The sequence below is a fragment of the Sminthopsis crassicaudata genome, chromosome 3 (genome assembly GCF_048593235.1).
Source record: "Sminthopsis crassicaudata isolate SCR6 chromosome 3, ASM4859323v1, whole genome shotgun sequence".
Taxonomy (NCBI): Eukaryota; Metazoa; Chordata; class Mammalia; order Dasyuromorphia; family Dasyuridae; genus Sminthopsis; species Sminthopsis crassicaudata.
In genome coordinates, this window is record NC_133619.1 from 630,119,477 (window position 1) to 630,132,964 (window position 13,488).

The 13,488-nt window shown below is 41.1% G+C and overlaps 1 protein-coding gene across 6 annotated transcripts in view; it reads right to left on the bottom strand.

Annotated features, from left to right (window-relative positions):
- Nucleotides 1–13,488, bottom strand: part of TP73 (tumor protein p73) — a 212,845-nt gene that overhangs the window by 72,397 nt on the left and 126,960 nt on the right. For 5 of the 6 annotated variants that reach the window (XM_074306470.1, XM_074306469.1, XM_074306468.1 and 2 more), the window contains one exon: nt 13,091–13,336. The exons of the other annotated variant lie outside the window; for it this stretch is intronic. In XM_074306470.1, the coding sequence (XP_074162571.1) occupies nt 13,091–13,336 (246 nt within the window). The remainder of the gene's footprint in view (nt 1–13,090; nt 13,337–13,488) is intronic. 6 annotated transcript variants of the gene reach the window in all.

The following is a 13,488-nucleotide window of genomic DNA, read 5'->3' on the forward strand; positions in this document are numbered from 1 at the left end:
ACAACAACTCTTAGTGATCCCATTTTGGGGTTTTCCGGCCAGAGATATTGGAGTGGTTGGCCATTTCTCTCTTTTGGTCATTTTACATATGGGGAAACTGAGGCAAACAATGAAGTGACTCAACCACAGCTAGAAAGTATCTGAGGTCACATTTGAACTCAGGAAAATAAGACTTCCTGAGTATCCAACACACTGCCTCATTATTATTGTTGTTGTTTTTCTTAAATCGAAATGTTAAGAAACGAAGTGATTTACTCAAGATCAAAGAGGTAATATGTAGCAGGATTCTAATCCAAGTCTTCTGACTTATTTTTTTATTTTTTTTATTTTTTTGGCTGAGGCAATTGGGATTAAGTGACTTGCCCAAGGTCATACAGCCAGGAAGTGTTAAGTGTCTGAGAACAGATTTGAATTCAGGTCCTCCTGACTTCAGGGATGATGCTCTATCCACTGCACCACCTAGCTGCCTCAGTCTTCTGACTTTTCAGATCAATGTTCTGCAGTTACACCATATGGCCCAGGGTGAACTCAGTTTCCAAGACTTCTTTGTAATACAATTCTCCAACCTAGATCTATTAGCTTCCAGTAGTCATAGACTCCCCCAAATAAAGAGCTATCCTGACATGACAAATTTGAATCTAATTAGAATCCTTTTTCCTCCACTTTCTTTAGTTCCTATATCCGCTCCCATCCCTTGAGTGGCCAGTCCAGTTTATTGCCACCCTGACACTTGTATCAGCATTAAACCTTTCACACATACATGCATACAGATGTAACGTATGTATACACATATAACATATTTCAACCTTAATATTTTCCTCATAACTTTTACTGTAGGGGATGAGATAGAGACAAGGGAAGTGGATAAGACGGTCTTCAATATCTAGGGGGATGCTCCTGATATTGTTCTGATGAAGAGTTTGGATTAAATTGGAATCACAGGTTCAGTTTCTATGAAGCTTCTCATTCCTCTGACTCTGCTCAGCACTGTATCTAAGCTTATATTCCCTTTCCATGGTATTCCATTGATTATATCCATGCCTTTTCAGGGGGATGGTCTCCAATGCCAGGCATTTCTATCTCCTTACCTCTATCTCTCAGAACCCCTCGTTCTGGCGCTCAGCCCAATTCCTCATAAAAGTCTTTTCCCTATCCCTCTTGCATCCCCTTGGGCAATTCGTGACCATACCTGAACTTATTTTCTATTTGTTTATCTTTGGTAAATTTCCCTCTTTGCAGAAGTTGGGGGAAAGAGTTTCTCTAACTTTCCCAGCTTTTTGAGGAAAAAGACTTTCATACTTTGTATTACTAGGGCACAGTGTCTGGTGTGTAGTAGAAAATAAGTTATTCTCATATTCTCTTTCTCTCTCTCTCTCCTCCATCTCCCCACATTAACATTTCTATATCATTATTTCCCTCTGTTTCCATGCCTCTCTCCCACTCAATATGCCCTTGGATCATTATTTCTATATCAATCTTCCCCTTCCTTTAATCTTTTTCAATTGCTCTGTCTCTCCCTTTCAATATCTATCTCCTATAACTCTTCACTTTCAATCCCTTTAATAATTATATTTCTCTTTTATCTCTTCTCCAATTTTTTCCCCTTCAAAGTATTTCTCCTTCTTTTTTTCCCATAAATCCTCTGCAGAAAACACCAGGGAAATGGGTTATTGTCTCCTTGTCCTGGTTATTCACCTAGTCCAGTGTCTAAAAATGGTTGACTGGGAGAAAGTCCTTCCTGATCCCTAGGAGCTGGCTGATATTTTAAGTCTTCCCCTGGCCCTGAACCAACAGAAACGGAACTCTCCTTTGTGGGCTCCAGCAAACTAATCATCCATCTTGAAGTTCTGAAGAGAGAACTTGCCATCAGGACCCTGGACAGCTCTTAGGCATTGCACAGTGTTTCTCACAGCTGGGTGGGATGCAAGTCTTTGTTATATATGTGCCTATGGATAGGCATCTGTCCACTTGTGTATATGTATATATATTATGGGAAGGCCCACAGCGGTCTTCACAATGACAGGCTGCAGGAGGTCATAGAAGCCTGGCCACGTCCAAGGAGTCAGGGAGATGTGGTTCTGATGTAATGTTTCCTTCCTCCAGCCCAGAGAGGGAAGAGACCACCTGGATACTTCAGGACACTTTGCAGGAGGCGAGCCTGCAGCTAGCTTGGGGCCAAAGACCCTATTAACAGCTCCCAACACTTCTACCAACCACAGAGGGGGAAGCTCAGGTTGGAAGGGGGATGTTTTCCTCTTTCCTGAGAGAGACATGAAAAAACTGCACTCAATTTGGAATTGTACTTGAGAAAAATACTAATTATCTATCAGTTACCAGCTGGCTGGCGTGGTGAGGAGCTGAATGCAGGGAAGGAGCGGAGGCCGCCTGCCATCCCTAGCAAGTATGGGCAGCTCCGGCTAACTGAGGGCCCTGATAGCTTCAAACAAGCAGGCAAGCTCCCTGCATGCCCCATCTTGCACGGTCGTGATGTTTCCACGTCCCCCTCGCCTCCCCCTTAAAGAAAAAAAGCTTGGCAGGGGGTCTTCTCACAGCCAACCTAGGTGCAAAAAATCTCATTTCCAATGTTTGTCCCACCTCCACCCCCTGTATCTACAAGAGGCTAAAGAAGCTTATGGTGGAGATCATGGACTGAAATATTCTCATTACCTAGCTCAGTTTAAGAAACTTTGTCTGGAAAAAGCAATGGGAGGCAAGAGCAACTTGGGTTTCTCTCTCTCTGATTTTGTTGTTTTTTTTTTCATATCAGGAACATTTCCCAATAACCCCCAAAGGCTTCTCTCTCTCTCTCTCTCTCTCTCTCTCTCTCTCTCTCTCTCTCTCTCTCTCTCTCTCTCTCTCTCTCTCTCTCTCTCTGTCTCTGTCTCTCTCTCTCTCTCTCTCTCTGTCTCTCTCTCTCTCTCTCTCTCTCTCTCTCTCTCTCTCTCTCTCTCTCTCTCTTTCTGTGTGTGTGTGTGTGTGTGTGTGTGTGTGTGTGTGTGTGTAGGGGGAGTAGCCTGATGAGCTCTGTAAGAGTGAACGATGAGAAAGAAAGTCACCAATATAACAAGTAGTTTGGCAATGAGCTGGGGGGGGGGGGGCGGGTAGAGAAATGGATATAATTAAAATCACGCTCAACTATACAGGAAGGGAGACTTCCCTTCTGAAGGTCTGGCACAGATGCTTCTCTTATGTCGTGAGCAATAAGTCCAACTAGCATGAGAAAGGGCTGGGACACTGTCCAGGGGTCCTTGAGGGATTGATCCTCTGCCTTCCAACAGAATCACCCTACTTGGTTTGTGGCCAAGAATTTTTCTGAAACTTGCCAGAGGCATGAGAAGGCCGGCTCCTGGCACAGCCAGGGAGTGGGGCAACATTATCCCTATGCAGGATGATGATTCTCACTGACTTGCTTGTATCTTCTGCTACTAAAGTCTTCGAAAGAGAAAGGCACAGTGTGTGTATATGTGTGCATATGCACACACATACATATATACACAAACACACATGTATAGTATATTATGTATACATATATGTAAACATATAGTATGCTATGTATACATTTATGTATACACATATATAGTATGCTATATATATTTATATATAGACACACATATAATATGCCATATATACATTTATACACACATATATAATATACTATATTATATAGACACACATATATAGTATGTTATATATACAGACACACATATATTGTATGCTATATATATTTATATATAGACACACATATAATATGCCATATATACATTTATACACACATATATGTGTATATGCTAGATATACAGACACATTATAGTATGCTATATATACATTTATATATAGACACACATATATACTATGCTAATATACAGACACATTCTAGTATGCTATATATATACACATATATAAACACACCTATAATATGCCATATATACATTTATACACACATATATAGTATACTATATTATATAGATACACATATTATGCTAGATATACAGACACATTATAGTATGCTATATATACATTTATATATAGACACACACATATATTATGCTATATATACAGACACATTATAGTATGCTATATATACACACATATAAACACACATATAATATGCTATATATACATTTATACACACATATATAGTATACTATATTATATAGACACACATATATAGTATGTTATATATTTATATATACACACATATATAGTATGCTATATATACACATATAGTATGCTATATTACACAGACACACATATATAGTATGCTATATATTTATATACACATATATAGTATGCTATATATACATTTTTATATATAGTATGCTATATTACACAGACACACATATATAGTATTTTATATATACAGACACACATATATAGTATGCTATATATACACATGTACATACATACATACATATATATATATATATATATATATATATAGAGAGAGAGAGAGAGAGAGAGAGAGAGAGAGAGAGAGAGAGAGAGAGAGACAGAGACAGAGACAGAGACAGAGACAGAGAGGGTTGGACTAGACTCTAGAGAATCTGGGTTCAAATTAATTTTCCAATAATTACAAATTTGGTTAAAAAAAGATTAAAAAAAAACCTCACCACAAGCTTGCTGACTGACTTTGGACAAGAACTCCCGTAATTTTCCTTAGTCTCAGAAATTGCTTCTTTCCTGTCTGTGTCACCAAGCATATAATAGGAAGTTAATCAGTGGTGGTTGATTGATTCCCTGATTTTTTTTTAACCAAAACATTTTTTTGTAATAACTTTTTCTTTTTCCAAATGCATACAAAGATAGTTTTTCAATATTCACCTTTGCAAAACCTCAGGTTCCAAAAGTTCTCTCTCTCTCTCTCTCTCTCTCTCTCTCTCTCTCTCTCTCTCTCTCTCTCTCTCTCTCTCTTCCTCCTTTCTTCCCAAGACACAACACAATCCTATATAGATTAAATATGTGCGATTCTTCTAAACATATTTCTATACTCATAATACGGCACAAGAAAAATCATATCAAAAAGGAAAAAAGAAAATAAGAAAGAAAAAAACAAGCAAACAACTCAAAAAAGTGAAATGCTATGCTTTGATCCATATTCAGTCTCCATATTTCTCTCTCTTGATGTGAATGGCTCTTCCCATCACAAGTCTATTGGAATTACTTTGTGATTCCTTCATTTTACAGGTGAAGAAACTGAGGCACAAAGATGTTAAGTGATTTGTTCGAGTTTGTGTGCATAACATACCTGGCTGAAGCCTGGACTCAAATCCAAATTCTCACAGAGTACACTGGCTAGGCTGAATCTAATAGATTTTGGATAAGAAAAAAAAATCTACCTTCTCTCATTGATTATTTTCTACATCTTCTTTCCATAGAGGTGTTCCAATATTATCTCCCCATTAGACTGTAAGCTCTGGGAGGGCAGGGACTGTCTTTTACCTTTCTGTGTATCCCTAGTGTCTAGAACAGTGCTTGGTACCCTAGGTGTTTACTGAATGTTTATTGACTGACTGAATAGACCCTATGTAAACTTGGATGGGAGGTCATTTGTCCAATTTGCTCACCGTACCTATGGACAATGTGAGACCCAGAAAGGGGACTGGCTGCAAGTAACAGATATGCTAATTGACAGTTAAAGTCCTGCCAAACTTTCTTATAGAATGTCAGAGGTTAGAAATCATTTTGTACCATTGTACGGATTAGGAAACTGCGGTCTAAAGAAAGGAAGTAAACAACCTTCATGCAGCCAAACTACTGACTCTCATCAGAGAAAAGACTTAGAATCCAGGTCCCGGCTTTGTCTGGGCTATTTCCATTGAAGTCCAGTCCCATTGGGCCTTGTTAGATCTGGGAGACAGGAAGATGTAGATCTGAATCTTACTTTTCATCACACACTCCCTGGGCCCCAGTTTCCTTGTCAATGAAATGGGAATGATACAGCTCTTATCTCACAGGGTTCCCCTGAGAATAAAATAAACTAGTCTAGGTAAATCACCTAAAAACCTTAGAATGGAATGTAAATATGTGCTATAATTCCTAAGAATGTGATAAAATGAAAGTTTTTATCTTTTTTTTCTTTTTAATTTTTTTTTTTTTTTTTTTGCTGAGGCAATTGGGGTTATGTGACTTACCCAGGGTCACACAGCTAGGAAGTATTAAGTATTTGAGGCAAGATTTGAACTCAGATTTGGTTCTCTATTATCCACTTATACCAACTAGCTGCCCATGTTTTCATCTTTTCAATAATGTTAAGATGCCAAAGATCCAGGGACAAGTAGCTCTCCTGCCATTTTTGTTATGGTTCACATGCTATATATCAGAGGTGATATAAATTCAGTAATAATTATATTCACATTACGAATATAAATTCATAAAATCAGTAGTGAATAAACTAACTGCTTCTTATGTTTGAATGAAAATATTGAGATGATTGATTTTTATATAGTTTTTTAAAAATAGGTTTATAAGTTTACTGAAAGCATTTGAAAGATAGTTCCAGGGGCAGAAAGGATGTTAGATATGAAGAGGAAGAGTTTTCCCCACCATGGGGATGGGGGAATGCGGAAAACATTTTCGTGGGGTGAAAGGTCAGCCTTCTTTCAGTTGAATAACCACTGAACTATAATATCTGTCTACAATGGCAGAAACAAGGAACTGGGAAAAGAGCTATCAAAGGGAGATTTCATGGCTCTTTTGGGAGATCAATGTGTTACCAGCTGTGAGCACATGACCTGTAGAGTCACACACCCAGATGGGGCACAAAAATATAAACAGAGAAATCATCCCTAAAGCAGATGGGGAATTTTCCTAACTTCCTTGGCAAATAAGTGGGTGAATAAAGGGCTGGGGTGGGGCAGTACAAGGCTCTGAACTGTAGTGGAAAAGTTGTCTTCTTCCCCCAATTCCTATCCTTGCCCAAAATGGTTTACTGGAGAGTACTAGGTTTGAAACCAGAACCCTGGGATTTAAAACTCCTCTCTACTGCTTATTAGCAGTGTAAATTGAAGCTAGCCATTTCTCTGTTTTGAGAATCAGTTTCTATGTCTATAAAATGTAAAGTGAATGTAATGTCTCCTGTGAAATAATGGATCAGATATATAAGGGATCTGGAACCCCTTAAAGTGTTATACGTGATGGACCACAGGTCTTAGTGCAGTTTAAGCTTAAATTAGTTTTTTAGAGCTCATTATTTAATTTTAAATTTAATTTAAATGTAATCTTTTACTTAAGCTTGTTCAACCTTAACATTTCACTAAGACTTTTGGTACTTTGTACATAAATGGCAAATATTACTATTTAAAGGGCAGCTGGATGGTACAGTAGACAGGATATCAGGACTAGAGTCAGGAAAATTCATCTTCCTGAGTTGAAATCTAGCTTCTGATTCTTAATAGTTATGTGATCCCTGGAAAGACCATATTTGCCTCAGTTTCCTCATTTGTAAAATGAACTGGAGAAGGAGATGGCAAACCCTTTCAGAATCTATTAAAAAAATCCCCAAAAAAGGTCACAAAGAGGTGGACATGATTGAAAAACAGCTGCATAACATTTTTATTCTATCATCATTACCACCATCATCATCTACCTTATGAAGTTGTTGTAACAACTGGTCTATCTCATGTTCAATCAATAAACATTGACTAAGCGCCTACTGTGCTGGTGTTGAGGGTATAATAATCCCGCCCTTGAGGAGTTTACAATCTTTCAGGGGAATACAAAAGTGATATCTAAAAATATATTCAACATAAATGTAAGATGATAGACAGCAGGACTAGCAATGGGGAAAATGAGGAAAGGAGTCATGGGGAAGATGACATTTGAGAGTTAAGAAAGACTAGGGAATCTAAAAAGTGTGATAATATTTGATTCTAGAGGTGACGGGAGCCATTGAAATTTCTTGAGTAAAAGTGATCACTTTGGCCCCTGAGTGGATGATGGATTGGGACAGATATGAGGAAAAGCAAATAGTGAGGAAACTTTCAAAATAATCTAAGCAAGAGTTGGTGAATGAGGGAAAGGAAGAAAGAAAAGGAGATGGCTATAAGCAATGTTGAAAGGGCAGAAATGGTAAGATCTGATGACCAATTAGATATTGGGATCTAGTCCCTTGCACAGGATGGAATGGAACATCCGCCTTTTTACCTTTATCACTTTGAATCCCAAGCTTGTTTCAAAACTCAGCATAAGCCCCAAGACCCTGATGAAATGCATCCCTGATTGCTAGGGTCCACCTCATACTCCAATTGTCTTTCCCTCCCTTCCTTTGTCACTTTTTCTCTTTCTTTCATTTTCTTCCTCCTTCCCTCCCTCCCTCTTTCCTTCCTTCCTTCCTTCCTTCTTTCCTTCCTTCCTTCTTTCCTTCCTTCCTTCCTTCTTTCCTTCCTTCCTTCCTTCTTTCCTTCCTTCCTTCTTTCCTTCCTTCTTCCCTCCCTCCTTCCTTCTTTCCTTCCTTCCTTCCTTCCCTCCTTCCTTCTTTCCTTCCTTCCTTCTTTCCTTCCTTTCTTCCTTCCTTCCTTCCTTTCTTCCTTCCTTCCTTCTTTCCTTCCTTCCTTCCTTCCTTCCTTCTTTCCTCCCTCCTTCCTTCCTTCCTTCCTTCCTTCCTTCCTTCCTTCCTTCCTTCTTTCCTTCCTTCCTTCTTTCCTTCCTTCTTCCCTCCCTCCCTCCCTCTTTCCTTCCTTCCTTCCTTCTTTCCTTCCTTCCTTCTTTCCTTCCTTCCTTCCTTCTTTCCTTCCTTCCTTCTTTCTTCCCTTCCTTCCTTCTTTCCTTCCTTCCTTCTTTTTTTCCTTCCTTCCTTCTTTCTTTCCTTCCTTCCTTCCTTCTTTTCTTCCTTCCTTCCTTCTTTCCTTCCTTCCCTCCCTCCTTCCTTCCTTCCTTCTTTGCTTCCTTCCTTCCTTCCTTAAACATATGTGTATATTTGCTGTTTATCTCTGTGCCTAATATACAGGAGATGCCCCTATGCCTACTAGTACAGTGCAGGATACATGACAGATATTCAAATGCTTGATGAAAAAGGACAATCAAGTGAGGTATGGTGTAGTGGAAGCCACACTAGATTGGAAATAAGGGAGTCACACTGTGCCCTTGACATTTACTAACTGTAAGCCACTTAACTTTTGCTTGCCTCAATTTCCTAATTTATACAATGGGAAAAATAGGACCCACCTCACAGATTTGTCGAGTCTTAGACAAAATAATGGACTCAATATATTTCATAAGCTTTAAAGAGGAAAAGGGGAGGGATTAAGCATTTATATAACATCTATTGTGTATCAGGCATTTACTAGCTGTGTGATCCTGAGCAAGTCATTTCACTTGGTTTGTCTCAGTTTCATCTATAAAAATTAGCTGGAGACAGTATTTCTAGTGCTTTATATCTCAAAGAGAGCTAAAAGGAGAGAAAGAGAGTTATGTACAAAAATGTTTGTGGCAGCCCTTTCGGTAGTGGCAAGAAACTGGAAACTGAGTGGATGTTTATTGGTTGGAGAATGACTGAATAAGTTGTGGTCTATGAATGTTATAGAATATTATTGTTTTGTAAGAAACGACCAGCAAGGTGATTTCAGAAAGGCCTGGAGAGACTTACAGGAACTGATGCTGAGTGAAATGAGCAGAACCAGAAGAACATTGTACATGGCAATGGCAAGATTATATGATGACCAATTCTGATGGACGTGGCTCTTTTCAGGAGTGAGATGATTAAGACTAATTCCAATGATGTGGTGATAAAAAAAGCCATCTACACCCAGAGAGGACTGTGGGAAATGAGTGGATCACAACACAGCATTTTCACTCTTTTTGTTGTTGTTTGCTTACATTTTGTTTTTGTTCTCATTTTTTTTCCATTTTTGATCTGATTTTTCTTGTGCAGCACAATAATTGTATAAATACATAAACATATATTGGATTGAACATATATTTTTTAACATATATTGGATTATTTGCCATCTAACAGAGAGGGTGGGGGGAAGAGGGAAAAATTTGGAACACAAGGTTTTACAAGGGTAGATGTTGAAAAATTATCCCTGCATATGTTCTGATAATAAAACAATTTAATTAAAAAGAAAAAAAAAAGAAAAAGAAAAAAATTAGCGGTAGAAGGAAATGGCAAATCCCTTCAATATCTCTGCCAAGAAAGCACTAATGCGGCCATAAAGAGCTAGACAGGATTGAAAAACAACAAATGAGCCAGACACTGTGCTAAATGCTTTAGAAAATTTTCTGATTTGATTCTTACCACAGTCCTGGTAGTTAGGTGGATGCTGTTAGTATTCCCATTTTACAGTTGAGGAAATTGAGACAGAGGTAAAGCAACTTGCACAGGATCACATACCCTAGAAAAGTCTTAGCCTGAATTTGAAGCCAGATATTTCAGACTCAAGGTCCAGTGCTCTAGCCATTGAGCTATCCATCTGCTTTAACTGCTACGTAGATATAGAGGTACAATAAAAATTTCATCTCTAATTATTAATTATTGGTACTAGGTGGGAAGGGGTTGCCAGATGTGATGTCATCATAGAGAATTCCCAGGATGGAAATTCCCTCCACCAGAGCTAATGAGCACCTACCTGCTCTAACCCTATCTAGACCTTCCCTGGTGAAGCCGAAATCACTTGAATTGGGTCCTATAGCCAAGCCGGAGGCAGGATTTGAAACCAGGTCTTCCTAAGTCCTACGCCATGCTTTCTCTTTATAGCTAAGATGATCATATTTGGTCTATTCTTATTACAGCCTTTGTTATTGTTGTAGATGTATGTGGGTCTCTCCCAAGGAGCCCCGTCCTGGTCTTGCTCCATTCATGCCCTTGTGTTGTTTGTTTGGCCTTCATGGCTCCGTGCCTATCTAGAGGAGCTACATGCAAAAGAACTGGACTTAGGGGAACCAGAGCTGTGCAAGTCATCCTTATTGGGTCTAGCGGCAAGATGTGGATCAGAACAATGGGAGACCAGCCTGGAATGGATGCTGCTATTCTTATTCTAAAAGGTAAGCTTCTTGAGCCCAGGAATTTTTGTTTTTTTGTCCCTGTCCTCAGTGGCCCACAGCAGACACTTAATAAATACCTGTTAATTGTGTTTATTTTGTATGTATTTATGTACATGCAGATTGTCTTTCCTCATTAATTTTCACTCATTTCTGAACGCCCAGGTCCCAGCCCTGGCACACAGTAGGTACTGAATAGCTGCTGGCTCCTTGACTGTTGGTGGATTCTGTTTGTGAGGGAAAAGGGCTCTTGAGCAAAGTCTGACCCTCCCCCCCAGACATAAACACACACACATGCAGGCACACACACCACGCCACTCAGAACGTTGCAGCCCTTTTCAGATGGAACACTTGTTGGCCAATCCTAGACCACTGTCCTGAGGGACCCATCAATAATGACAAGGAGAGTAATTGAGTTCAGAGCTCTCGGATATGTTTGCATTTGACTGGCCGCCTTCTCTGGCAGTGGTGGGCAAAAACACAGCTCTCAGGACCTGGCTCTCCCAACCTAGACAGCCCCGAGACACTGCAGAGCAGAGTGCTGGGAGCAACAGGACACTCTGTGGGCTCCTTGGAAGAAAAAGCTACCCGGCGCTGAATTCCTCTGGCAGCTTTCCCTGCTGTCTCCCTCCCTCCCTTCCCCGATTACCTCTGCCCCTGCTCCCGATCCCTTCCCCTCTGAGAAATCGTCTCCCCAGAACCCCCAGCGGATGGAATTACAAAACAAGATAAAGGGCTAGAGGTTCTGAGGAGGCACCCGCTCCTCTGTCCATCATTTGCATAAGAAAGTGGGCAAAAAGCAAGACCTGCGATCCCCCAAAGGGGATGGGGGCTAGTGGTTGCTCCCCAAACACTTTCCCGACTCTGTACCCCATGAGTCATCAAGCTGTCGTTATCAGGTTCTAATCTAGAGGTCTCTCCAGAACCCCAATATCACATGAAGCCAGATATCCTTTCTTTACCTATCAAGAGGGACTACTAGAACCTTTATAGAATCACAGAGCTAGAAACCAATGCCCTCATACACATGGACCAACTGAGGCTCAGCAAGACAAAGCAAATTAGACTCAGAGGACTTCATATTTTAGAGATGGAAAGGGCCTTTCAACCACTTTCCAGATAAGGAAACTGAGGCACACAGAGGAAAAGTGAGTTGTTCACGTAGCCAAGTATATCACCGAATATGTGACAGAAGCAAGATCTGAACTCCAAAGCCATCACTCATTCCATCTCCCCATACTAACAAGCACCAAGAGATTGCAGACTAGGGGAACCTCAGAAACCGTGGTTAACTAGATAATTTAACAAGATTCCTTTTAACATCCTCCTCACTGAGGGGTCCCTCAGCCTCTTCTGGAAGACCTCCAGTGGAAGCTCAGAAAATCAAACTGGCTCTCAGAAGGTCAGAGTTGAAAGGTTCCTCTATGGTCATCTCATCTATCTAGACCGCCTTCCCCCAAGAAATCTCTACTGCAATACTCTGACAGGTGGGCATCGCGCCGTGTCTTGAAGCCCTTTGGTGAAAAAGAAATCCTTCACTTCCTCAGGCAGCCTGTTAATAAGAACACTTCCTACACATTTTATCTCATTCAATCATTATGTCAAGCCTGGGAGGTAGGTACTATTATTATCCTCGTTTTACAGGTGAGGAAACTGAGGCAGTTGAATGACTTGCCCAGTGGCCATCAAACAGTTCTACTAATTAGGAATCTGTTCCTCTTAATTCTTCCCACCTCTCAATGAATTCCTTTGGGTTTGGCAACTTTGAGCGAGAGGGAACGGCTGTCCCGGCGAACCGTTCTCATCGTAAACTCCCCGCGGCAGTCTTCTCAGCCGGGGCACTGGGACAAGACCTTCCCTCTCTCTCCCCCACCCCCCTGCCCCAAGAGCCGCTGAGGCATTAGGACCGACGGGAAGCTCAGCCGGCCGGCAGACAGGTTCGAGGCTGAGATTTGACGCCGTTTCACTCACTCAGACGATGCTAAAGCTCCCGACTCCATCCTGACCCCTCCTCCTCGTCCAGGGATGCCCCAGAGAAGCACCGGTGGAAGGGAGGGGATGCAGAGGGAGGGAGCAAAAGCAGGAGACGAAGGGGAAGGAGGAAGCAACTCACTGTCCAAGTGGCCGATTTGGCGGTGCTGGACTGCTGGAAAGTGACCTCAAAGTGATGGGGGCCGGGGTAGTCCGTGTTGGAAGGAATGACAGGCGCGGGGGACATGGTGTCAAACGTCGAGCTGGGCTGGGAGTAGGGAGAATGTGTCGGGACGCTGGCAGAGTGCTCTGGGTTGTAGGGACTGGTAGAGGCCGCTCGGCTGCTGCTGTTCTGATCCATGGTGTTGGTGAGCAGATTAAACTGGGACTGGAGAAGGAAAAAGGGGGAGGAGGGAAGGGGGGGGTGAAAAAAAAACACACACACACAGTCAGTTTAGGAGAAATGGAAACATCAGCTACCCTTCTTCGGCACCAGGGGTGTCCTGTTACAGACTTCTTAAAGGGCCAGCCAACCTCAAG